This window comes from Balaenoptera musculus, chromosome 6 (genome assembly GCF_009873245.2).
Source record: "Balaenoptera musculus isolate JJ_BM4_2016_0621 chromosome 6, mBalMus1.pri.v3, whole genome shotgun sequence".
Classification (NCBI taxonomy): domain Eukaryota; kingdom Metazoa; phylum Chordata; class Mammalia; order Artiodactyla; family Balaenopteridae; genus Balaenoptera; species Balaenoptera musculus.
In genome coordinates this window covers 195,886-222,149 of record NC_045790.1, presented here as the reverse complement: position 1 = coordinate 222,149, position 26,264 = coordinate 195,886, and the positions used below count along the sequence as shown (strand labels likewise).

At 39.8% G+C, this 26,264-nt stretch overlaps 1 protein-coding gene across 4 annotated transcripts in view; it reads left to right on the top strand.

The window, feature by feature from the left end:
• SPOCK3 (SPARC (osteonectin), cwcv and kazal like domains proteoglycan 3) overlaps nt 1-26,264 on the top strand; it is a 433,554-nt gene that overhangs the window by 402,065 nt on the left and 5,225 nt on the right. For 3 of the 4 annotated variants that reach the window (XM_036854214.1, XM_036854213.1, XM_036854216.1), the window contains 2 exons: nt 18,269-18,490; nt 25,521-25,583. In XM_036854214.1, the coding sequence (XP_036710109.1) occupies nt 18,269-18,490; nt 25,521-25,583 (285 nt within the window). The remainder of the gene's footprint in view (nt 1-18,268; nt 18,491-25,520; nt 25,584-26,264) is intronic. The other variant, XM_036854215.1, reaches the window with a different exon arrangement.

Below are 26,264 nucleotides of genomic sequence, written 5' to 3'. Positions count from 1 at the left end.
GGTTTGGTTTATTATTGTCGCTTTCACTACATCTCAAGCTTCAGATTCCTTTGTGCTGCCTTGTGCTTGTGGGGCTAGTTACCATGGCCTTTTTCTCCACATGCTTCTTTATGGTTTTCCTTTGAAACCCAGCCTCAGGGAAGGTCCCCCTTCATGGTCTTTCCCCCGCTGGCAGGCTACTGATACTCGGTATTCGACAGGTGCTACCCGGACCTAGGAGATCCCTTTCTGTTCCGGTTGAGCTGTAGCCGTAGGTAGGACCATGTACCTGGGTCTCGAGGTGGGACCTTCTCAGAGACCCGATCCTCCGCTGGTGGCAGGGTTCTCCCATGATCTGTACCCTGAATATTGTCCTCTCACTCAGAGAGAGCTGGGCTTTTCTTTCCCACTCCTCTGGTGAAGTATCCTCAGCTGTGTCCACAGGGTGACAGAGGCTCCCGCTCTCCCCCAGGAACTTCACGCTTGCTCTGTGAGGGGTACAGGAAAGGGGGCATAGGTGGACCCTCATACTTTCTCACAGCAGCTTCTGCTTCTCACGTGGCTTTCCTGGGTCTCTTGTCCCACCCTGTGTCTTTCTTGAAAGCACTTGCTGTGGTCTGTGGAATAAAATCTGTTGGTGCTTATGGATTCCTCTTCCTTTTGTGGCTTCCAGGGGTTGTTTGCTGTCATAGAGTAGACATACACTAAGCCTTCCGCAATTCATGGAAGATCTTGGCTGCGTTCTCCTCCTTAGCTTATGTAATGTTCTGTGGCTTTCTCAGGTGATCAAATGCTCGCACCATCTCCTTCTGGAGCCACAAGCCTGTCATGGGTCCTGAGTTATTACACTGCCCAGAGACACAGAGTCCCTGATGAGCTCAAAAAATTGTGGTTTTGTAGATTATTCATATTTTTCTTATTGTTAGGGTGAGAAAAATACTCTTTTCAACTTCCTCCCTCAGTGGAAGCAGGGAATTCTTGCCTGAAGAATATTTTCACTGGATATAGATGTTTGAAAGCATTAAAAACATATTTTCTTTCCTCATGTAAAGATATCATTCAACCCTTCCTGGACTCTGTAATTTCTGTTGAGATACCAGGATTTAACTGAATTGTTTAAGTGTGATGTGTCGTTTATCTTTAGTTCTTAGCAGTTTGACTAGAAATGACCTCCTCTATGTTTTTGCTTGAGGACTGTTACATCTCTTTAATCTGTAAATTTAGATATTTATCAAAACTTCTACCACCTTTCCTCCGACCACTTCTCCTGCCCCGTTCTCTCTCTCTTCTCTTCTGGGCTTGAATTACATGTGTTTTGCTCCCTGATATAATGTAACAGTCTCAGAGGCTCTGCTCATCCCTATCCTGGCTTTTCTTCGCAGTAGATCCTTGCAGCTGCTCTATAGACAAGTATCTTTCTTTCCTCTGTGTACTCACTTCTGCTCTTGACTTCATCTGTGATTTTTTTAAAAGTTGTGTAGCTTTATCTGTTATTTTATTCTTGACTTTCTATTTAGTTCTTTCTTATAATTTCTACTTCTCTTCTCATCGTTCCTGTCATTGCAATTATTACAAGCATATTTTTTCCTTCATTAAAGAGAGCTATTTTATTTGCTTTAAAATTTTGTCTGCTACCTCAACAACTGGTTCATCTCAGGATTATTCTCAACTGATCATCTCTTCTTTTAAGAACGTGTCCCATTTCCCTGGTGCTTTATAGATCTCCTAATTCTGGATGGTGCCCCCGATGTTATGGATATTAAATTGTGGGAGGCTTTGTTATGTTAGTTTAGTCCACTGCGTGTTTTTTGTTTCAGCAGATGATTAATTTTGTTGGGCTCTAAATGAAAACTATATTTCTTGGGCACCAGCTCTAACCTCAGTTCAGATTTGCAGCCTCTAGTGGAGGTGAGTTGAGTCCACAGGGTGTGTGTGTGTGTGTGTGTGTGTCTGATGGGTCATCAGAATCTAGGGCAGACAATGTTGGGCTCTCTGGCTCTTTTCCTTCCCGAATTTCTCCCTAGATCTTCAGCAGTTTTACACAGTCTTTTGATTCTTCCAAGCTGGAATGTCTGCATTCTTTTGCCACCATCGTCCCTCATGTGATTTGCCATGCCAGATCTGTCCCCAGGCTGAAAAACAGTGAGACCTGAGAATTCACTCCGTAGAACTTCCCTCCTCAAAGTGTGGGTTACCCGCCAGAGCGTGCCTGCTTCTTAACCACTCTTTGGTTCCTTCCTGTCTTTTTTTTTAATTATGTGCAGAGTTTAACAATTTATGAGTAGGAGAATCAGTCCAGTATATGTTACTCAGACATTACTGGAAACAGAATCTAAAATAACTATTTAAATGACAGGTTGAGGAGAGGATTTTTGTTTTACCTTATTTTTGTCTTTGAATCTACAAGACCTGTGTATTGAACCCAGTGTGGGCTAGAATGATACTTTATTTTCCATTACATATTCCTGTTTACCCCTCTTCCTTCCTGAATTTAACAGTCTTCTTTTTTTTTTTTGGTATTACAGTACTCTTTAAAATTTTAAACCTTCATGAGTGAGGGCAATCTGTCAGTCAGTTTGACTATGTTTCAAAATTTACATTTAATGAGTTTTTGCTTTCCTTTGAGTGGTTTTACATTGATTTTATGTGAATCTCAGTTATGCTGATATATTTGCTGCCTAAGCAGATGCAGTTGTTAATACAGGCTTGCATTTCTGTAAGATGAGGGACTGACCTGCTACGTGTCTACATTCTAGATGTGAATAACTCCATTCTCTACAGTGGCATAAACACTCAGGAATGTTGAGAGATGATTTTCGATTATAAAGACTTTGTGTTTGATAACTTCTGCTTTTCAGAAAATTTTGACACATCTTTGAAGAGAAGAGACATTGCTAGGCATTTATTAAAAGTGATTTTGGATGTCTCATGGGAATTTCAGTGCGCTAAAGGAATATAAGAATTGGTGAATGTGGAGGATAAGGGGACGGGATAGATACTATTTTCTCCACTTTATAATGAAGAAGGTTGAGAGTTAAAACATGAAGTCACACAATAAGTAAGTGGTAGAGCTGGGATTTGAATATAGATTTTATGGGCTCTGAACTTATGAACTTATGCTCTATGCGTCTTCATGTAACCTCCCAATGGATCTCTCAGTACTCAAGGAATATTAAACTAGTTCAAATACATAATTCATCTAGATTGTGATAGCTGCCTCTGATAGACTCTTACACATAAAGACATATAAACACACTTGCACAAAGAGGATAGTTTCCTATTTCATCTTGGCTAAAGATTTTAGAAATGTTTCCAAAAATTACTAATCATTATTTTGCTTTTATTATCATGTTTCTGAATGTTTCTGTTTCTTTTCTTATAAATATAAATAACTTTTATAGAGTGGGATTAATACATGTATTTAAAGCTTTCTTGAATTGAGTTATATTGATAATCTATACCAACTCACAAGAGAAAGACTTTTGTCCATTAAATTATTTCTTTGTCACATTTACTCATATTAGTCTTGGCGCTAACTGTTGGAAATTTCAAAAATTTACCCAGGTTTTTAGTATCTTGAGATTTAATGATTAAAACCATGTCCTTAATTTTAGGAAAAAGTATTTTGGTGGGCATCCCTAATACTTTATATCTCTACCTATAAAGATTATTTTAAGGAGATGATTTTCATACAGTAAACCATTTACTTCCATGATAATTTTTATATCCTTAATTGAAGATTTCTGTATGCTAAATATTTCATAAGTCATGGGATATATAAAATTCAGAGGGTGCTGCATAGTGATTTCTCTTTCCTTTTACAAGTGAAGGATACTCTCCTATCCTTACTGTGCCTGACCAGGCCTGGGACATCGGTCTTTCTGCCCAAGTGAGTCCTTGAGTGAGTCTTGTCTAAGCGTTTCCTTCCCCAGCTCCCTGTCCTGAGCTGATAATGAACGATTTGTACTGCTTTGGATGTCTTTCCCTAAATGCACTCACTACCTCAAAACAAACTTATGTTTTACTGTCCAGAGTTTTTAATGTTATCTAAGAAGATGATAAATTTGTGCTTCCCTTCACTTCAAATTGAGAGACAGATTTCAACAAAACCACTCAGTTTTCTATGTGTTCCCAGACAATTGGATTCTGGTCTGAATTTCACCAGGAAAATCTGAGAGTCAGAGACAGTCATGAGCTGCTTACTTGTTTGATGTCAAAGCAAAGGAAAGTTGCTGCTGCTTTGGAGTTGTGTGTTTGGTCAAGACACACAAGGATATTTACTGTGGACAATATTTGAGCCATGTGAGTGAGAACCAATGTAATTCTGCCCAAGAGGGAGTAGTGAGTAAGTCCCAACAGAGAATGGACCACCAGGTGCGCAGGGGCTGAGGTGATGGCAGAGGAGTGTCACACATCCAGGAGATGCAGTTGTTCACACCAGGGAGCCCTGGAAGGTCCATAAAAGGATCTACAAGGAGAAAGACAGATGAAGCTTTAAAAGCCTGATGAACCCACCCAGCACAAAGCCATCCTCAGCCAGACATCAGTGTGGTGAGAAACTCCCCCCCCACCCTTAAGTGTCCTTCACCTACTCCCAAACTGGAGGTGGTCATAAGAAAAAGAGAAGGTAAGAGAAGAGTCATAAGACAAAAAGGGAATGAAGAAGGACTGGGTACATGGTGCTCCCCTTACATGACTGCCTCTGCCACATCCCCAGGTGGGGACCGGAGGGTCAGGTTTGGGGCTGTGTGGGTCACGTGAGGTCAGGCATTCTGAAACGCCAGTTCACCTACACTTGTTACCTGAAGCCGAGCTGAAGGAATTAGGGGGCCACCTGGGCTTTCACCCAGAGATAGAATGAAACTTTCACCAAAGAACAAATGTGTAGAGAGCATCAGAGAAAAAATAAAAGTGGATTCAGACTGTATCCTGTAAACCACACTTGTCTGAGATATGTGTATATGTGATTACATAATCAGTGTACTGTTATCATACAATGTCTTATATGATAAGACCTGTGCTTATACTTACGTAGTATGAACCTCAGGAAAGGTAGGGGGGCTGAAGACATAGGCTGTGGGCTCTGAGGGGCGTTGGTTAAGACCACGTAAGTGAACGATCCCCCCACGAGCTGGTGTGAATAAATAGAAAAAAATCAGTTGAGAAATGAGTTTTTAGAACACCAATATTTATTATTTTTTTACATCCTTTTTTTTAATACTCTTTTCCATTATGGTTTATCACAGGATATTGAATATAGTTCCCCGTGCTACACAGTAGGACCTTGTTGTTTATCCATCCTATATGTACTAGTTTGCATCTGCTAATCCCAAACTCCCCATCCATCCCTCCCCTACCTGCTCTTTCCCCCTTGGCAGCCACAAGTCTGTTCTCTCGCTGAGTCTGTTTCTGTTTCATAGATACTTTCATTTGTGTCATATTTTAGATAGAATACCAATACTTAAGGAACAGATAAAGGAAGGACACTGACAAAAATGGATTAATAAATAAAAGGAGAGAATGTTGTAAAATGTCTCAAGAGTTAAGCATTATCTTCTCGCACAAGGTTCGTTGTAATTTATTTTCAATACAATGCCCAGCTTCACACCCTAGCTATGCTTGATTGCTCAGCAACACCTAAGTTACAAAATAACAAGTAACAAGTAAATTATAGTATTACTTTCTTCAGACAGACTTTGATAGAGTCTCATACCATGATAAAAAATTTTAGTTTAACTATTGAAAGCGTTTTAAGATAATGACAAATTTTACAACATAAGTAAATTACAATGGCTTTACTTAAATGTTCTCTTTTAAATATCCCAAATATAAGTGAAATAAGTCAGACAGAGAAAGGCAAATACCCTATGATCTCATGTGTATGAGGAATCTAAAAAAAAGAGAACTCATGGCTACAGAGAGCAGACTGGTAGTTCCCAGAGGTGGGCATGGGTGATGGGGGACCTGAGTGAAGGGGTCAAAAGGTACAAACTTCCACTTAGAAGATAAGAGGTTCTGGGGATAAATAAGTCCTGGGATGTAATGTGCAGCATGGCGACTACAGTTAACAATGCTGTGTTGTGTATTTGAAAGTTGCTAAAAGAATATGCTGCATACTTTGGACTAAGTAATACAATGTTATGTCAACTATTATCTCAGGAACACTGGAGAGGAGAAGAAAGTAAATGAGCTAACCTCCTTCTAAATGCAGTTCCCATCCTTGTCTGCATACAAACATGGTAATTTTATCCTTTTTAATTTAATTGTTTGCATATAATATTCTTTTTATGCTGATGAAAGCCCCATACTTATTATTTTTAACATCCTAAAAATATAAGTATCCCAAATATGACATTTATTATAAGATTGAGCCCTAGGTTACTTCTGTTTCGAAAAACTATCATAAAAGTTCATGAAAGTTATCATTCTCAAGGGAGGAGGACCTTGCAAAGACCCAAGGGGAACTTTCAGGAAGTCACGGCCGTCGGAGACCTTCAGGCCACGCCATGCAGAACCACAGCCTGTGACCTGAAGCCACTCTGAGTAAACCATACACAGCTGTGTGTTATTTCTGAATTTGTTATAAGGTACAAATTACCTTAGACTCTAAAAAACCATTTTTGAATGTTGCATTGTGTCAGTTTCCTAACTAATACATATTTCAGTTTTATAAATTTAAATTATCCCTCAGTTATTTTTTCTCTCATCTCATATTGACAGACTAGCAGATTTGATCCTTTTTGTGACAATAGGAGAGCATTTCACGCACAGATCCCCTGTCTTTGTGATAACACTGTGAGTTGTGAGCTCCTGGAAATTGGGCATGGAGCCTGTTATGAGAAGAATGTCCCAGCTGGAACACTGGGGCCACGTTCTAACCCAGACGTACAGCACAGACCCGGTCAGAGCAGTGGAGAAAAATAGGGAGCGAGCCATTTTTAGAAACACTAGAAGCAGACAGCATCGCGTGGTTTTTAAATTCAGTTTATGTACTTTCTGTTTATTTAGTCTCCACTCTATCACTTGTAGCATTGGGTCCCCGTGTTCTAACATCCGTTGGAAAATGCAAAGGTTGATAATGAGTTAAATCTATTTATGAGTAATTTTTTTTAATTTATTTATTTATTTTTGCTGTGTTGGGTCTTCGTTTCTGTGCGAGGGCTTTCTCTAGTTGCGGCAAGTGGGGGCCACTCTTCATCGCGGTGCGCGGGCCTCTCACTATCGCGGCCTCTCCTGTTGCGGAGCACAGGCTCCAGACGCACAGGCTCAGTAGTTGTGGCTCACGGCCCTAGTTGCTCCGCGGCATGCGGGATCTTCCCAGACCAGGGCTCGAACCCGTGTCCCCTGCATTGGCAGGCAGATTCTCCACCACTGTGCCACCAGGGAAGCCCATGAGTAATTTTTTTATATGAAGTATTACCTTCTCACTAGTTTTAAAGTTAATTACACATAAACTAAAAGGGGATCATTTATAATAATCCCTAAATGTACTAATTTTGCGTGATTGTTTTTAAGATCCTGGGGTTCCTTGCACTGATTTTGACTGATTACCCTTGACTGCAGCTCTGAGGACCAGGAAGGAAGGTAGAGGCGCTGGGACAGGGTGGGGAGGGGATCCCATTTGTGCCCGGTTTTCACTTCGAGATGCGCAGCTACAGGAACAAAGCCCGCAGTGACCCTGGTGGTGTCGGGATTAGACGTGGGGCAGGCAGCCGCCCTGGGGAAGGGGCCACGTGTGTGTACCTCGTCCTGGGCTCTGTGACCAGGAGAGAGCCTGGGGGACCCAGGCAGGGGTCCAGAGCTCGGTGTCTGCTTCCCTCTGGGGAGCTGCCTTGGCCGGCAGGCCATGTGTTCACTGGGCCCAGGGCTGCAGTGTGTCCCGCGATGGGGCAACACAAGGCACGTGCAGAGCACAAGGGAACATGCAGTCCCCGCCCCTAGCCGGGAGGTTCACTTTCTCCCCAAGTGGGGTAAGGGTGGCCTGACTTTCACTTGTGTCCAACGGAGCAGTCCGTGGAAGAGAGTCCCAAAGTCATCATTTACCTGAAGTAAAAGTCAGTCCTAAGTGGACAGCCTAAGACTATAAAACTTATAGGAGGAAACATAAGCACAAACACATGTCACCTTTCGTCAGCAGAGGTTTCTTAGACACGATGCATAAAAGGAAAAAGTGATGCCAAACTTCATCAACGTTAAAAATGTTTGATTTTTGAAAGCTACTGATTAAACAGTGAAAAGACAAGCCACAAAGTGGGACAAAATATTGGCAAATACATATCTGATAAAGGACTTGCATCTAGAAAATATAAATAACACTCATTTCTCAATAGTGGTAAAACAAACAACCCAACTAAAAGTGGGCAGAACATCTGTACACATCACCAAAGAAGGGATATGGTGTAATTAACACATGAAAAGAATCTGGACGTCCGTCAACATTAGGGAGAGGCTAAACTTTTGTTTACAGTGAGATGCCTCTTACATCCTTATGAGAATGGCTCCAAGTGAATAGCAGTGCTAGGTGAGGCCTGGGTAACTGTGTCTCTCGTCCGCTGCTGGTGGGAATGCAAAGTGGTGCAGCCACTCTGAAGAACGGTTGGGCAGTGTTTTCTAAAAGGAGCATAAACGTACCATATGACCCAGAAATCCCATCTCAAGATATTTATCCTTGAGAAATTACAACATACACTCACATAAAAACATATATGTGAATGTTTATAGCAACTTTATTTATAATTACAAAACTGGCCAGAACCCAAATGTCCTTGCCTGGTGAGTAGATGAAGAAATGGTTGTTCGTCCCTATGATGAAATAAGACTTGCATTGCTGGTGGGACTATATCTGTCCTGGAATGAAGGTCTGCTCTGCACCCACATAACAAAGCCTTAAAGCTGCCTTCAGAGTCAGACTGACGTGCAGGTTTTTAACTTCATGCCAGAAGTAAGTATAACACGTAGAGGTATTCCACAAAACCCAACCACTGATAACTTAAAATTCACAATGTGCAGCATCCAACTGAGATCTACCAAGTATGCCATGAAGCATAAAAATATGGTCCACAACTTGGAGAAACTGCAATCCAGAAAATATACCCAGAAATAACAGTGATGATGGGATGAGTATACAAGGACCTGAAACAACTATGGTAAATATTATTAATATGCACAGTTATATAAAGGTAAACAGGGACAGCAGTTGCAAGAGGAGATATATGAAGAAAACAACCACATAGTATATCTGGGGAAGCCGGCAATAAATGAAATGAAGAATGTGCTGGGTGAGTTAAAAGCACATTGGACACTGCAGAAGAAAAAGTCCATGTACCTGAAGAGATATGATAGAGACTACCCAAAATAAAGCACATAGGAAAAAAGAAACAAACAGAAGCCTGTGTCTTAGTGAACTCTGGGGCCATGTCAGATGCATTACCTATGAGTAACAGTACTGGAGGTGTGAGGCTTAGAAAGTTACATGAAGAAATAATGGCTAAAATTTTCTGAACTTGATGAATATTATAAACCCACAGATACAAGTACAACAAACATCAAGAAACAGAAACAAAGAAAAACGAACCAAAGCATACCCTAATCAAAATGCTAAAAGTCAGCATTAAGAAGAGCCTCTTAAAAGCAGCTGGAAGGAAAATAAAGGGGGGAGGACAAATTTTGTTCAGAGGAACAAAGATCAGGGCATCGGCAAGCTTTTCCCCAGAGACCTTGAGGCCAGAACACAGTGGAACATTTCTAATGTGCTAAAAGAAAAGAAAAAAACTACCATCCCTGGCAAAGAAAGCTAAAATCAAAAGACATTTTAAACAATCCAAAGTTGAGAGATTTCAAGAAATGTTACAGGAATTTCTAGAAGGTAGTGATGCCACGCAGAAGTTTCTATCTATGCAGAGGACTATCGGGGACCAGAAATGTGACATGGTGAGAAATAATGCATTTGGTCCCTGCCCAGGATTCCTGACACAGAGCTTCTGTTACCCTAATTTCCTGAGTAGTAGAGGTGCTGGGAGCATATCTTGTTCTAATATCTGGTCTTTGACCCCAGTTCCTGACACAGGGTTCCTAAAACCCTTGTTATTTCCTGCGTGATGAGGGTAATAGGAGCTCCTTCCACAGAGCTCCCGAATCCCCTGGAACTGCTGGGTGAAAGGAGCGTCTTCTATGGAAGGGGGTGACTAGGGGGCTCCTGGATGGCCCCAGGTTGGGGGGCGGTCACCAGAAAGACCGAGCTCCGGTTAGGAGGGGGGAGCTTTCAGCCCCCCTCCATCCTCTGGGGAGGAGATGGAGTTAATAGTCATTCATGCCTCCGTGGTGGAGTCTCCATAAAATCCCCAATCACAGGGTCCAGAGAGCTTCTGGGTTGGTGGGTGCACCCCCGTGCTGAGAGGGTGACACACGCCAGCCCCGTGGGACAGAAGCTCCGGCCCGGGACCCTTCCAGAACTCGCCCTGGGTACCGCTTCATCAGGCTGTCTGTTGCTATCTTTTATAATTGCCTTTATAATGAACTGGCAAACGTAGGTAATGTTTTCCCTGAGTTCTGTGCCGTTCTAGTAAGTTACGGAACCTGAGGAGTGTTGTGGGAACCCCCGTCTGCAGCCCAGTCGACCCAAGTCCCCACCTCTCGCAGCTGGTATGTGGGGTGGGCGCCGTCTTGTGGAGCTGAGCCCATAGGCTCTGGGGTCTGAGGACGGACGTAAGGACTGAACTGAGCTGCAGGACCCTCACTGCCGTCCACAGAAAATAGAGTACTGCTGGGCGGAAAACCCGCACACTTGGTGTCAGAGTGTCATGCATAGAAAACAAAGTTTCCTTTAAAGTAAAAGGGTTTCTTTTCTCATTTTTAATCAGTTGAAAAGCGATTAAGTTGTTTAGAGCAAACACTGTAACAGCGCATGGGGTTTATAACATGTAGAATTTAAATGTATGAATTGCAGAAAGTGTGGAGGAATTGGGGTCTAAGTACACTCTGGTAAGTTCCTTACAGCGGATGTCAAGGCTGTGACATCATCTGAAGGTAGACATGATAGCCAGTGACATATACTGTAAACCCTGGGCAACCACCAAACAATAAAATAAATATAGTGAATAAACTACGTTAATTTTCTACTGCTGATGTAGCATTACCTCAAAACTTAGTAGTTTAGGAGCACAGATTCATCGTTTCACAGCTCTGTAGGTCCGAGGTCTAACGCAGGTCTCACCACACTAAGATCGAGGTGTCGGAGGCTCCAGGAGAGGATCCATTTCCCTGGTCAGTGGATGGTGGTCAGAATTCGGCTCCTGCGGCTGTAGGACCAGGGCCCCCTTGCCTTTGTGTTGTGCTCAGTTCCTAGGGACCACCCGTGTTCCTGGGCTCACAGCCTCCTTCCTTAAAGCCTTTTTTTTTCTGTGTCATTTCTGTCTGACTACAGCTGGGAAAAGTTCTTCACTTTTAAGGGTTTATGTGATTAGGTGGGGTCAATGCAGATAATCCATGATGAGCTCCCAATTTTAAAGTCAACTGATTAGGAACTTTAATTCCACCCATACTCATAACTCCCTTTTGGATGTGGTATCACATAGGTCCACGTGGATATCTTTGAGGGACCACGGTTTTGCCTGCCACATAAACCAATAGTGGAGATTAAGTGGGAATCATAAAAAACAAGAGCAACATGTTTAATAAAAAACAAGACAGGAAAAGACAAATAATAGAGGGGACAAATCAAATAATAACAAGATGGAAGTTTTAAATACAACCATTTTGATAATATTAAATGCAAGTGGCCTTAACACTTCAGTAAAAAGGCCAAGATTGTCAGACTTGGAAAAAATGTGAGACTCAGTGCCATGCTGTCTCTCAGAGACCCATTTTAAATGTAAAATGAAAATTAGTTGAAAGTAAAATAGTGGAAATTCTAATCATAAGGAAGCTGGAGTGGTTATGTTTCTATGAGGCAAAGTAGACTTCAGAAATTGGGTGAAAGCAAAAGTTTTTACTTTGGTGACCCAAGTCAGATTTCTGGCTGGACCTAGAATTCTTTCCTCTCTCTCTATATATACACATATATAATATTTGTACTGTATTTTATATATAATAAATATACAGTAGCATATCCAAGATGCTCAAAGTCACCACATAGTATCTGTGGCTCCAAAAGTTTAAAATTTTTCCCAAATTAATTTTATTTTATATTTGTAGCATCAACAGAATCATACTGAATAGTACACATTTATTGATAATTTAGACTATCAGAATAATTTTATTTCTAGTCCTTTTCTGTTACTTATCATTCCAGTGACCCTTGTAACACAACTTTGTGTATAAATATATCATTCAAATAACATAAACTCACTGTATTTTTTATCTCCAGGGTAACATAGAGATCATACTTTAAAAATCCCCACATGGTCTCAGTGTGGACATTACAGCCTTGATACATTAAATAACTTAACCACAACAAGGTAGTGGCAGAACTCGGGCCAGTGACCTGAATCCAAATCAGATTCCCTGACATTCTCCATCAAAGACATCACATGTCATCAAATTGATCATTCACCAGGCATGTACTCTATAAGAAGTCCGTTTCTTTGTAACATAAAGGATAAACTCTTGGTCCTGTTGTGTCTAAGGTTTGTTAAGTATCTATGCATGTCATATTTTCAGAAATATTCTTTCATGTTGATATCTGATTTGTAGAAAAGCTCTCCTCAAAGTAGAGCTACAAAAACCATTGAACGGTTAAGACCACTTTTCTTTCACCCTATACTGAGAAAAATAACAACACATTACAACTGACAAGGATGTTGACTGGCACGTCATAAAAGCTGGGCAGAGATCATTTTAAAACTTATATTTTAAAGATTGATGATTGTTCAAAAGAAGCTCGAGTGAAGATGTGATACAAACAATCCACAGAAATCTCTCACGAGGGCTGTGATGGTTACTTCCTGCTGGTCTCCCAGCTTCCGCCCCAGCTCCCATCTAATCCTGTGCAGAGGCTGTTTTCCTTCTATTGGGTTGGCCAAAAGTTTCGTTCGGTTTTCTCCGTAAGATGGCTCTAGTAGCACTTAGTTGTCTTTAACTTCATTTGAAACAATTTTGTTAGTTTGTCTGTGACAGCTGTCATATCAGCGTGCATTTAAAAAAAGACATCAAAATTGGTGTGTTTTTGCGTAGCCATTTTAATATTGAAGACAGAAGGAAAAAAAGCAACATTTTCGGCATATTATGCTTTATTATTTCAAGAAAGGTAAAGATGCAACGAAACGCACAAAAAGATTTGTGCAGTGTATGGAGAAGGTGCTGTGACTGACCAAATGTGTCAAAAGTGGTCTGCGAAGTTTCGTGCTGGAGATTTCTCACTGGACGATGCTCCATGGTCAGGCAGACCAGTTGAAGTTGATAGCGATCAAATCGAGACATTAATTGAGAACAATCAGCGTTATACCACGCAGGAGAGAGCAGACATACTCAAAATATCCAAATCAAGCACTGAAAATCATTTGCACCAGCTTGGTTATGTGAATTGCTTTGACATTTGTGTTCCACCTAAGTTAAGCGAAAAAAACCTTTTTGACCGTATTTCCGCATGCGATTCTCTACTGAAACGTAATGAAAACATTCCATGTTTAAAACCAGTTGTGACAGGCAATGAAAAATGGATACTGTACAACAGTGTGGAACAGAAGAGATAGTGGGGCAAGCGAAATAACCCACCACCAACCACACCAAAGGCCGGTCTTCATCCAAAGAAGGTGATGTTGTGTATATGGTGGGATTGGAAGGGAGTCCTCTATTACGAGCTCCTTCCAGAAAACCAAATGAATAATTCCAACAAGTACTGCTCCCAATTAGACCAACTGAAAGCATCACTCAACAAAAAGCGTCCAGAATTAATCAACAGAAAACACATAATCTTCCATCAGGATAACACAAGACCGCGTGTTTCTTTGATAACCAGGCAGAAACTGTTACAGCTTGGCTGGGAAGTTCTGATTCATCTGCCATATTCACCAGACATTGCACCTTTGGATTTCTATTTATTTCAGTCTTTACAAAATTCTCTTAATGGAGAAAATTTCAATTCCCTGGAAGACTGTAAAAGGCACCTGGAACAGTTCGTTGCTCAAAAAGACAAAACGTTTTGGGAAGATGGAATTATCAAGTTGCCTGAAAAATGGCAGAAAGTAGTGGAACAAAAGGGTGAATACGTTGTTCCATAAAGTTCTTGGTGAAAATGAACACTGTGTCTTTTATTTTTACTTAAGAAACTGAAGGCACTTCTTGGCCCACCCAATAAAACAAAGTCCGGTCACGTCAGCACTGCAGCCTCACCGTGCTGAGGACAGGGCACGCTTGCTCTGTGGTCTCTGCGCTGGTCCTCCATCACTCCTCCCAACAGGGAGCTCTCTTGTTGATACCCAGCCGCTGGCTTCTGCGGACCTCCTCTGGGGTCCCCTGTGTCCCACCCACCTCAGCATCCCAGCACCCAGACTGAGCCTCCAGGCTCTGCTTGACCCAGAGCCGTCCCTGCCGCTCTACTCCGGCTGCCTTTCCCACTTTGGCAGCAACAGGACTCATCAAAAAGCAGATAAGCAGGCCTTTCCCCGGGGGGTCAGACACTCCCTGTCCCTGCAGACTCTGGTGCATTTACGGGATGCTCTTGCAGCACCACCACCCTGGCCCCCCCCCCGCCCCGTGCAGAGCTCTGGGAGGCTCACTAGATGACCCCTCCCTTCAGAAGTAGGTGGGGGAGGGGATAAACTCGCGTCACTGACTCCCAGTGCCCTTCTCTCCTCTTCCAAGACCTATTGTTCATAAACGCAGGTAAGTCTCCTTCTCTTTTTTAATTAACTTTTATTGGAGTATAGTTGCTTTACAATGCTGTGTTAGTTTCTGCTGTACAGCAAAATGAATCAGCTATATATATACATATATTCCGTCTTTTTTGGATATCCTTCCCATTTAGGTCACCACAGGGCACCGAGTAGAGTTCCCTGTGCTATACAGTAGGTTCTCATTAGTTATCTATTTTATACATAGTATCAATATTATATATGTCTTAATCCCAATCTCCCAATTCATCCCAGCCCCCCCCTTTTCCCCTTGGTATCCATACGTTTGTTCTCTACGTCTATGTCTCTATTTCTGCTTCACAAGTAAGATCATCTATACCATTTTTCTAGATTCCACATATATACGTTAATATATAACATTTGTTTTTCTCTTTCTGACTTCCATCACTCTGTATGACAGTCTCTAGGTCCATCCACATCTCTGCAAATCGCACTATTTCATTCTTTTTTATGGCTGAGTAATATTCCATTGTATGTACATACCACATCTTCTTTATCCATTCATCTGTCGATGGACACTTAGGTTGCTTCCATGTCCTGGCTATTGTAAATAGTGCTGCTGTGAACATTGGGGTGCATGTATCTGTTCGAATTATGGTTTTCTCAGTGTATATGCCCAGTAGTGGGATTGCTGGGTCATATGATAGTTCTATTTTTAGTTTTATAAGGAACCTCCATACTGTTCTCCATAGTGGCTGTATCAATTTACATTCCCACCAACAGTGCAAGAGGGTTCTCTTTTCTCCACACCCTCTCCAGCATTTATTGTTTGTAGAATTTTTGATGATTGCCATTCTGACCGGTGTGAGGTGATACCTCACTGTAGTTTTGATTTGCATTTCTCTAATAATTAGTGATGTTGAGCATCTTTTCATGTGTTTGTTGGCCATCTGTATGTCTTCTTTGGAGAAATGTCTATTTAGGTCTTCTGCCCATTTTTTGATTGGGTTGTTTGATTTTTTGATATTGAGCTGCATGAGCTGTTTGTATTTTTGGAGATTAATCCCTTGTCGGTTGCATTGTTTGCAAATATTTTCTCCCGTTCTGTGGTTTGTCTTTTGTTTATGGTTTCCTTTGCTGTATAAAAGCTTTTAAGTTTCATTAGGTCCCATTTGTTTATTTTTGTTTTTATTTTCATTACTCTAGGAGGTGGGTCAAAAAAGATCTTGCTGAAGGCAGTTAAGTTTCTCCATTGCCTCCTAAAATGAGCTTGGGAAGGAAGGATGGGGTCCAAGGCACACCAGAATCTCACACCCTGAATTCAGGTTCTTTGAATGGTTTTACAGACTTTAGTATATCTTTTTCTGCAGGTTGCTTTCTTCATGTAATCCCTGGGCATTTGACAACTTCGGGTGGTAAGAGGCAGTTTCAACCAATATCTCAAACCAGGCTGGTTTTCAAAGTAAACTCTAAGAGAATGGGGTCTTGTCTGTATGTTTGAACCCTGCATTCTCAGAACCAGGGTCAAGACCTGGAAAGTCAGTAGGAATTGAGCAGTTCATGTTTGCTCTCTGTCTGTTTGTTTGGGAGAATTCTGTTTGGTTCTACAAACAATTTTACAAAGAAAAATACAAACAGTGAGGAAACCACTGAATTTCTGTCTGTCTCTCTGCTTTTATGAAAGTGTCACAAATACCACTTTACCTTTGGCCCCCATTGTGAGACAGTGATGCACAGGTAGAAAGCACTAAATATGCTCTGAATTTATTAGTAAAATAAACCCTGAAAAGGTGGTGAAATTATGAATTGCTTAAGTCCTATTTCATCTTTAATCCTAAGTATCCTTAAAATGCTAGATAGGATTTGAACAGGAAACCTTAAATATCTATATCTGCATTTATTCTTGCATCTCGAATTTTAACAAACTAAAATTATCAAAATAGTGCATGTTTTAGAACATATTTAGAACAATAGTGCACTATTAGAACATAACCTTCACTACCCCTGAGAGGGGATTCCACTCGTAAACGGTTAAACTCCTCAGCTCCTGCTGTTGAAGACTAAGTCTTTCTGATACTCGGTTTTCAGAAAGCCGTCGTATCTCCAAACACACCCTCTCTTCCATACCAGTGACGCAAGTATTATTTTTTTCACTTGCAATGCATGAAAAGTAACAAATAAAACAAAAACCGGATGACAAAACCCGCGTTCAAGGTAGCTTAAACCTGCCAAATAAGAAGAGTTGAAATTAAATTTCTCGGTTACGCTTCACACGCTGACGTTGCATCTGCTGCTTTTTAGGACACCGAGCCTTCACGAGGTCAGCAGCTGACCCGGGTAACCCACACTTCGACGGTGTGTAGCTCTGATGCACATCTGCTGCCACTGCACCCTGCTGCCTCATTCTAGTGGCTGTGTGCTTAAAAAGCTGCCTCGTAGGAAGCAGAGGACAGAGCAGTGTGTAAATTACCTGCTGGTTATCCTTGCTCTGGATATTACTTGTGAACTATCACGGTCACCACGGTTGTACCAAGATACAGAGCGTTATTGAAGTCATTATTTATTGTGTTCATTATACTTTTGTTCAAAGGGCATTTTCATTCCTTTGAATAAAAAATGAATTTTACTTCTTTATGAGTAGGGTATTATTATTCAGTTATAGGTATATCCACCTAGCAAGGCATGCGTCTAGCCTATTTACTCAGAAAAAGCTTGAACAACAAAAAAAGAATAGTAAATAATATATGATATAATTACAGTAGTAACTGCCACTGAATGAATGACTGATTAGTACTAGACGCCTTATATTCTGGTTAGTTAACTCTCACAGCTCTCCTGAGAGGTGTGTATTACTACCCCCTCTTCACTCTGAAACCAGTTACTCAAGATGGATGTAAGCCCGACTTCTGACTGTTGAGTAGGTGCCCTAAGGAACCTGACTGCAAGTTCGTATGCGTGACGCACAGTGAGGCCAAACAAATCGGAACGTCAGAGTTTGGGGCAGACAAAAGTTTATCGCAGGGCCAAGCAAGTAGATGGGTGGCTCATGCCCAGAAAACCCCAAACTCCCAGAAGGGTCTCAGCAAAGCATTTTTAAAGGCCAGGTGAGGGAGGGGCGTGGCTGGTTGTTGCAAACTTCATGGTGTCAGAATCCTTGTTCTTGCATCTATCCACGCAGGTCAGGTCACGATGTTCCTGTAAACCTCCAACAAGACAAATGTTATTCTCTGTTGGGCAACTTTTTATCTCTATATGAATGGAAAAATGTTATCCCCTTAAAGGTCAGAGCCTTGAGAACTGGGCTATCCTGTATGTTTTAGGCTGTAGGCAACATTCTTAACTGTAGCAAAAGCAATAGGATACAAAGGTTAATGAAAAAGAAACAGATCTAACATGGAGTCAGGTTTGTTCTTACAAACCCGCCGTGACACTTCTTTATTTTGCTTGCTGCTGATGGCAACTTTCATGTTTAGCCAATATCCTTCCATCTTTGCCTTTAGGATTTGATACCAGTATTTTGCCAATTTGCAAGGATTCACTCGGCTGGATGTTTAACAGACTTGATACAAACTACGACCTGCTCCTGGACCAGTCGGAGCTTGGGAGCATTTACCTGGACAAGAACGAGCGGTGCACGGAGGCCTTCTTCAGCTCCTGTGACACGTACAAGGACAGCTCCATCTCCAACAACGAGTGGTGCTACTGCTTCCAGAGGCAACAAGGTACCCAGCCAAAGGCCATCTTGTCCGCGCAGTAAAGCCGTGCACTACAGACAAGCTCATTTGTACCCTGTCCTCAATTTACAAAACAGAGACAGAGTTACACGTGCAGAAAACAAACTTTTGGCTCCCAGGGAGAAAGGGGGGGGGGGTGGGAATTGGGAGACTGAGGTTGACATACACACACCACTATGTATAAAATAGGTAACCGATAGGGACCTGCTGTACAGCACAGGGAGCTCTACTCAATACTCTGCAATGGCCTAAATGGGAAAAGAATCAAAAAAAGAGAGGACATATGTACATGTGTATAACTGATTCACTTTGCTGTACACCTGAAACTAACACAACATTGTAAATCAACTACACTCCAAGGAAAATTTTCTTTTTAAATTGTTTTCAATGAAAAAGAAACCCAGCATGCTACACCCCATTCATTGTGAGGGATAGTTTTCCAATTAGAATGTTTAATAAAAGAGCAAATAAGCAGCACGTTGAACAGTATAACACAGCTAGGGATGCAAAACATGCTAAATGAGATGAAAAATAGTCATTAATATTTTTTATTAATGCACTTCATTATAGTTTCCATTATGAACCGCCAAGAAACACACAGAGATATGAGAACATAGATATTGAAAGTAATCATTTAAATTAGTTTGCTATCTGCTTTGCCCATGGTGTAAAATAAATGGGTTTTTTATCACTATGCTGTGGAGTTTTAATGTTCTGTTTTGTGATCTTATTAAATGAGCCAAATGAACCACAGCATTCACCATAAAGTTATTTTTACATTTTTGATTTTAAAATGACTTAGCCTTTCAAACTTTTTAGATAACTTAGCTTTATGAAAATGCACTAGCAAAGAAAGAGTCTCAATTCCCCAGGAGAGGCAAGGCAGCCTGGAGGGTTGGATGAGGCTGGTCCTTCATGGGTCCTGCTTCACTAGGAAATGGTAACATAAGGGAAAATGGGAGCCATGCTTATGTAATCAGCCAAATGATAATTAAAATTGTGTCTAAGGGAAATAGACCCAAAACATTCAAATTATGATAAACTTTGGGGAAACTAAGAAAAAATGACATGTGTAACTTTGATGCTAATTTTGAAAAACAAATTGGGAATTAGTCTAACATGATACATCTGCTATTGTCACTGCCTTTTAAAGCCCTTGACAGCTACCAGAATGAACAAGCTGCTCTAATCTGTGTTAATGATTCTCAGGTTTTCCTATGGAAGCCAGCACATTATATCAGTCATTTTACTATCACAATTACTTTTTCATATATTAGTAATAGTTCAGTGATTAGGGATCACATGCTTATGCATAAATTGATTAGCAGTGAGTCAACAGCAGGGTTTGTAGCATAGATTAAACCACTAATGTGTTTATAAACCACTTTAAACAAAGTTTAAAAAGTAGATTGGATCTGTTAAAATATTCTAAACCATACACACACACACACACTCACACATAGACACACATGCACACACACACACACACATAGACACACATGCACAGAGACACACACAAACTCACAAACACACACTCACATACTGACACAAACACACACACTTGTTGACTTATACTATTGCGTATGTGCTTTTTAGGTGACTGAATACCCCTAAAAAGTTTTGCCCTGGTTTTAATGACTAGTATACACTTAAATCATTTACAGCAGGGGTCCCCAAGCCCCGGGCTGCGGACCAGTACTGGTCCGTGGCCTGTTAGGAACTGGGCCATACAGCAGGAGGTGGGCAGTGGGCGAGCAAGCAAAGCTTCATCTGTATTTACAGCCGCTCCCCACTGCTCACATTACCACCTGAACCATCCCCCCCCACGTAGCTCCCACTACCGCCTGAACCGTTACCCCCGCCATCCGTGGAAAAATTGTCTTCCGTGGAACTGGTCCCTGGTGCCAAAAAGGTTGGGGACCGCTGATTTACAGAATAAAAAAGTAAATCCAGGTAAACTGCCTTAAAGAGACGTGGTCTTTTGTTATGATGACAAATGTTATTTTAATTTTTCTTTGATTATTATGATAGCATGTCCAAGTGTTTGTACATGAACATTTTAAAATATTCTGAATAACTCTGAATGTTTCTACTGCAGAAATAAATATTTTTACCTTAAAACATTCCTAGATTTTGCAGTAATATTCGTAGAACTGATTAAAGGTCCCCAAAAGATTCTGCTTTATATACTTTTCATTTATTATTCTTGATACTTACTTCCAAAGTATTGAAATCTTCGTAGTCACATGAAGACATCCTCTGAGATCATTTAGTACACAGTAGAGATAATTTAGTAAATGATACCTGAGCTGGTTAAATGATTATACAACTTCCCAAAAGCTTAGGAGAGTTTGGCTAATTCCATTCATTAATATGCTAGAAAATATTACAAAAGCTCTATCAGGGTAACTGACTATGGAGTTAGCTCATTAAGTAATTTCGTGGAAAAGAATAAGCATTAAAAACATTTTTTCAAATGTTTCACCTTATAAAGAATGTGTTTTTCCTGTTTATTCAATAACAACAAATTCTTAAGTTTATTATAATTAGAGTAATATATGTATGTGTGTGTGTATGTGTGTACATATATATATAGAGAGAGAGAAGGAGAGAATAATGTATAATGGGGTGTTATTAATCCAGGTTGACTTAAAACTGCAATCAGGACTATAGTTGTATGGTTGTTGGAAAATATCTGAAAAATACAGTAATAGTGTTGTTAAAAAAATACCTTTCAAAAATAAATTAAGGTTAATTTCAAAAGTTTAATAAATGAGGTTGAGAATATAAAATTTCAGGCAAGTGAAATACTTGTAGTTTTCCAAGGGAAAAAAATTGTAACCTAAAAAAAGTTTGTAATTAGTTAAAATGCATATCTGTTTCTATGACTGATTTTCTGAAATCATGACAATTAAGCAACACAAAATGGATATGATTGTGGTTTGTATGATTTCATTCTAATTAGTTATAAAAGAATCAGTAGGAAAAATATTAATTTGGGATTTTTGTTACCTTAGGTGTTAATAACTTACTTTCATAAAATATATTTTAAGCCCCTACTCAGAAAAGTACCTCAATTTATTAGTTGCTATTTCAGTTAAAGTGCTGTTGTGTAAGATCCAGGAAAGAGAAAGTAAATTAACATTTATTCAGGCCCATGTCGTCTTTTGGGCACAGAAAATCATTTCTCCCTCATACAGCCCTGTGAGAATGTAACGATCTCGTCCACAGCTGAGGACGACACTCAGTGATCTTAAAGTCCTTCATGTTACAGAATGAGCGCAGGGACGGGGGATCTGAAACTTCTTTCTCCAGCAGCTGTTCCTCGTATTTTTTTTTAATTTTATTGAAGTCTAGTTGTTTCACAATGTTGTGTTGATTTCCACTGTACAGCAAAGTGACTCAGTTATAGATATATATAGATATAGATGTGTATTCGTTTTCATTTTCTTTTCCATTATGGTTTATCTCGGGATATTGAATGTAGTTCCCTGTGCTCTACGGTATGACCTTGCTGTTTATCCATCCTGTATGTACTGATAGTAGTTTGCATCTCCAGCAGCTTTACCTTTACATTCAGACTTTGCGAAGCGCTCATACATAAAATGCTGAGAGACGCCCCTAGGCAGCTTGCAGGGCAGGAGCGCGACCAGCGATACACCCGATGGGACGACAGTGAGAACAGCCGCATCTTTCGAGGTCGTTTATGCCTTCCAGCCACAGGGGAGAGGTCAGAACGGGCGTCATCTGCATTAGTTTTACAAAGGATGTTTTTCTTTAATTTAATGAAAGATATTAAATACAGGCAATGTTGTCCTTTGGTATTATGAATATTTGAAATGTGCACAAAGTAAACCTAATAAAGTTATTTAAGTATACCCATTCTGTGAGAGGCTCCATGAAGGAAGGGGATTGGGCAGAGGCCTCCTGAGAAGGAGGCTGAGCTGGTCCGTGTGCCCTCCCTGCAGGGAGGTGGCATCCCCTGCAGGTGTGTGTGGCACCCACTGAGTCACGCGCACACTCTGCAATGTCCACTTTCTTTGCAGTTTTGACATCACATTGTATCTATATATTTGACAGCTAATAGAAATATACTCCCTAGAAATAACTAGTTGTGAGTACAGTAAGAACACCTTTGTATATTACTGTTGTAAACAGAGAGATATTTCCTTATTTATTTTTCCCGGTGACATTTTATTCAGTTCAAAATCGTGCGGGAAAATAAAAATGCATTGTTACCATTGCATTGACAATTATCCACTCATAATATAGATAATGTGTGAATGGTTCCAATATAAGGCTTTGAGGTTTTAAATTCAGAATGCAAAACAATGAACAATGTTAATTTTTTTAAAAACAGCATTTTGAAATTAACTAGTAAAAGATTTTAATTCCTTTTTTTTCTTATTTTTTAAAACTACTGTTGGGAATAATTACTTGTAAATTTAATGATTACATTAAAGCCTATATTTTATAACTTTGATTTTCATACAATTTTAAGCATATAAAATCAGAATTTTCCATAAAGTCAAATCACCATTAGATTGGGGGAAATAAATCTTGTGTATAAACTTGTGCCTAATTGTGTCCAAACCTTCATGCACTTCGCCACCTCACTGCCCTTTCATCTACATCAGTTGTTTGCAAGAGAGTTTAATGACAGGTGAAATCTCAGTCACGCCCTCCAAGTGTACCTGAGTCAAAGGCCAGACAGAGCACAGGATAGATATTCACAATCCAGTACTGTATGTAGTGGAACAGCCCAATCTGTCATGACTTCGCTCGAAATCTGGCAGGTTCCCCTACACACACCTTGTGGCTGCCCCGGGTTTATTCAGGGAGAGTCAGACTCAGACGTGCCTGATTTCGGGCAATCCCACAGGAAGATAAGAGAAATATCACTTCTACTTACAATAACTGTCCCATAGCAGTGAGAAGAGTTGCTTTCAATGTAGTATTGAAACTTCAGCTAGAATCTTTCCTCTTGGTTTTAAATGTCATATTTGGGGGGCAGTAAATTTTAGGTCTACTCTATGAGCCCATATTATGCAACTTCATTCCTATTCTGTTAATAATATAAGACTCACAAATTATTAGAAAAAAACAAAGGGGTCAGTTGAGCCAGTATCAACGCAAAGTAGAACAATAAGGTAATCAGGTTTTTCAAGCAAATTACTTTTTCTTCACATTTTTGATTCCTCCAGGAAAAGCATTGTTGGCCTGACATATTAAACTGTAAAGTACATACTAAGTTATTTGTCTCATGGTCTCTTTCCACTCTGCTGCTTACATGCAAATTTAATAACTGAATATTGTGAGTTTGGTATGGTAAAAAAATTCTTAAATTATTTGAATTATATCTTGCCTTTTCACTAAAAAAGTTGTAGTGGAGGAAGTACTAGTTTATTGTTTTGCTGTTTCAGTAGTTTGTGATGCAGTTTTTATATAGCAAGTATTAACAGCAAGTTTTTACAATAAGAGTCTAAAGTACATTGAACTGTTTTCAGATAAGAATATGTATATATATTAGAAAATATATAATTAAATATAATAATATAAGCCAAACTATTATGTCTATTTAGAATTTTATACTTCTCTGAAACTAATCTCCTTCTGAGTGGTTTTAAAGAGTTTGAAAAATAGGCATATACTTATTTCCAAATTGGTTTAATGTTCTAAGTTTATTTTTTAAAAGATGGCTTCTCAGAAACTATTGTATATTACATCCTGCTTCCAAATTGGGTATATACTGCAAACATCTGGGTGAAACTGAAAAGACTGAAGCCTGTCAGTGTTATTCAGTATCAAAATTTATAACCGTGTCTCTGAATAACTTGGAAACATTCACGTTTTCCTAGATTATGTTTCAATCTGAAGCTGTTTCTCTTGATCGTAGGAACTGTTTTAAATGAGGGAAAACATAATCAGTTAGTTTGGGAAGCAACCTGTCAGTGGTATTTACATTAATGAGTTGATTGACCTTTTAAAAGTCAATGAAAAGAACCATTTTCCATCCTATAAGTATTTTATACCATTCTCCTTTCTTTCATCCAATTCTGTCATTCTGCGGAAATTAAGATAATCTACCAATAAGTAGAAAAGCCTCTCTATAGAGCAGTAGACGTAAATGTAGATGTAGATGATGTAGATGTAGGTGCAGATGTAGATGTAGATGATGTAGATGTAGATGATATAGATGTAGATGTAGATGTAGACGTAGATGATGTAGATGTAGACGTAGTTGACGTAGATGTAGGTGCAGTTGATGTAGATGTAGGTGCAGATGTAGATAATGTAGATGACGTAGATGTAGATGATGTAGATGTAGGTATAGATGTAGATGATGTAGATGTAGGTGCAGATGTAGATGTAGATGATATAGATGTAGATGTAGGTGTAGATGTAGACGTAGATGATGTAGATGTAGACATAGTTGATGTAGATGTAGGTGCAGATGTAGATGATGTAGATGTAGATGATGTAGATGATGTAGATGTAGGTATAGATGTAGATGATATAGATGTAGGTGTAGATGTAGATGATATAGATGTAGATGTAGATGATGTAGATGTAGGTGCAGATGTAGATGATGTAGATGGAGATGTAGGTGCAGATGTAGATGATGTAGATGTAGGTGTAGATGTAGATGATGTAGGTGTAGGTGCAGATGTAGATGATGTAGATGTAGGTGTAAATGTAGATGATGTAGATGTAGGTTCAGATGTAGATGTAGATGATGTAGATGTAGATGACATACATGTAGATGTACATGATGGTGCAGATGTACTGCAGGTATAGAGGTAGGTGTAGGCATAGAGGTAGGTGTAGATGGATATGTGTGTATATACATGTATATGTATACATATATGTATCTACTTGTATGTGTCTCCATAAGTAAAACAGTTGATATGTAACAGGTCTTCTAAAGCCTTGTAAATCTAACTAAGGTTTGGTAACGTAGAAATCGCCCCCTCTTTGTTTACCTATAACCATTGAGGTGACGTTAATGCCGTTGCAGACCCACCTTGCCAGACGGAGCTCGGCAGTATTCAGAAGCGGCTCGGGGTGAAGAAGCTCCTCGGTGAGTAGTGGATCACTCCCTGACATCTTTACTGCTTACATAAATAACCCTGGGGAAACAGCAACACAAAATCGATATTAATCCCACAAACGTGGACCTCACTAAATTTCAGCAACAAAATTTATGACGTTTTTGAAAGTCATTAGCCTTACTTTTATTATCTTACCTATTGAAAGATATGTCTGTTTTATTGCCCTAATATAATGCTCATTTTGAAAGTTATTAAGTAAAAAAGAAATTTAAACAATGCTAAAGGTAAAGCAGCAGAAACTTCAGTTCTATTTCTGTGGTTGACAGTTCACGAATTGATGGCATGTATGTATGTAGAGAGAGAGGGGAAGAGAGAGGGAGGGAGAGAGAGAGACGGTTAAAAGCGTGGTCTGAGTTCCTCAGGAAAATTTGAACAGATTTTTTAGTTTCTCATCAGTACTTTTTATAAACTTACTTTTACTAAGTAAATGTATGTATTAGATGATAAATAGATATATAGATACATAGATAATTCCAAATTTCACCCAAAGCCTTGAAATATTAGAATGCTTGGCTATTAACTGATTGTTAAACTATTACATATGATTATTTTCTTTATTTTTGTCAACATACAATTTTTCAATGAACTCTTTTTGGGATAATTTTAGATTCAGAAATTTTACAAATACAGTAGAATTTCCATATATCTTT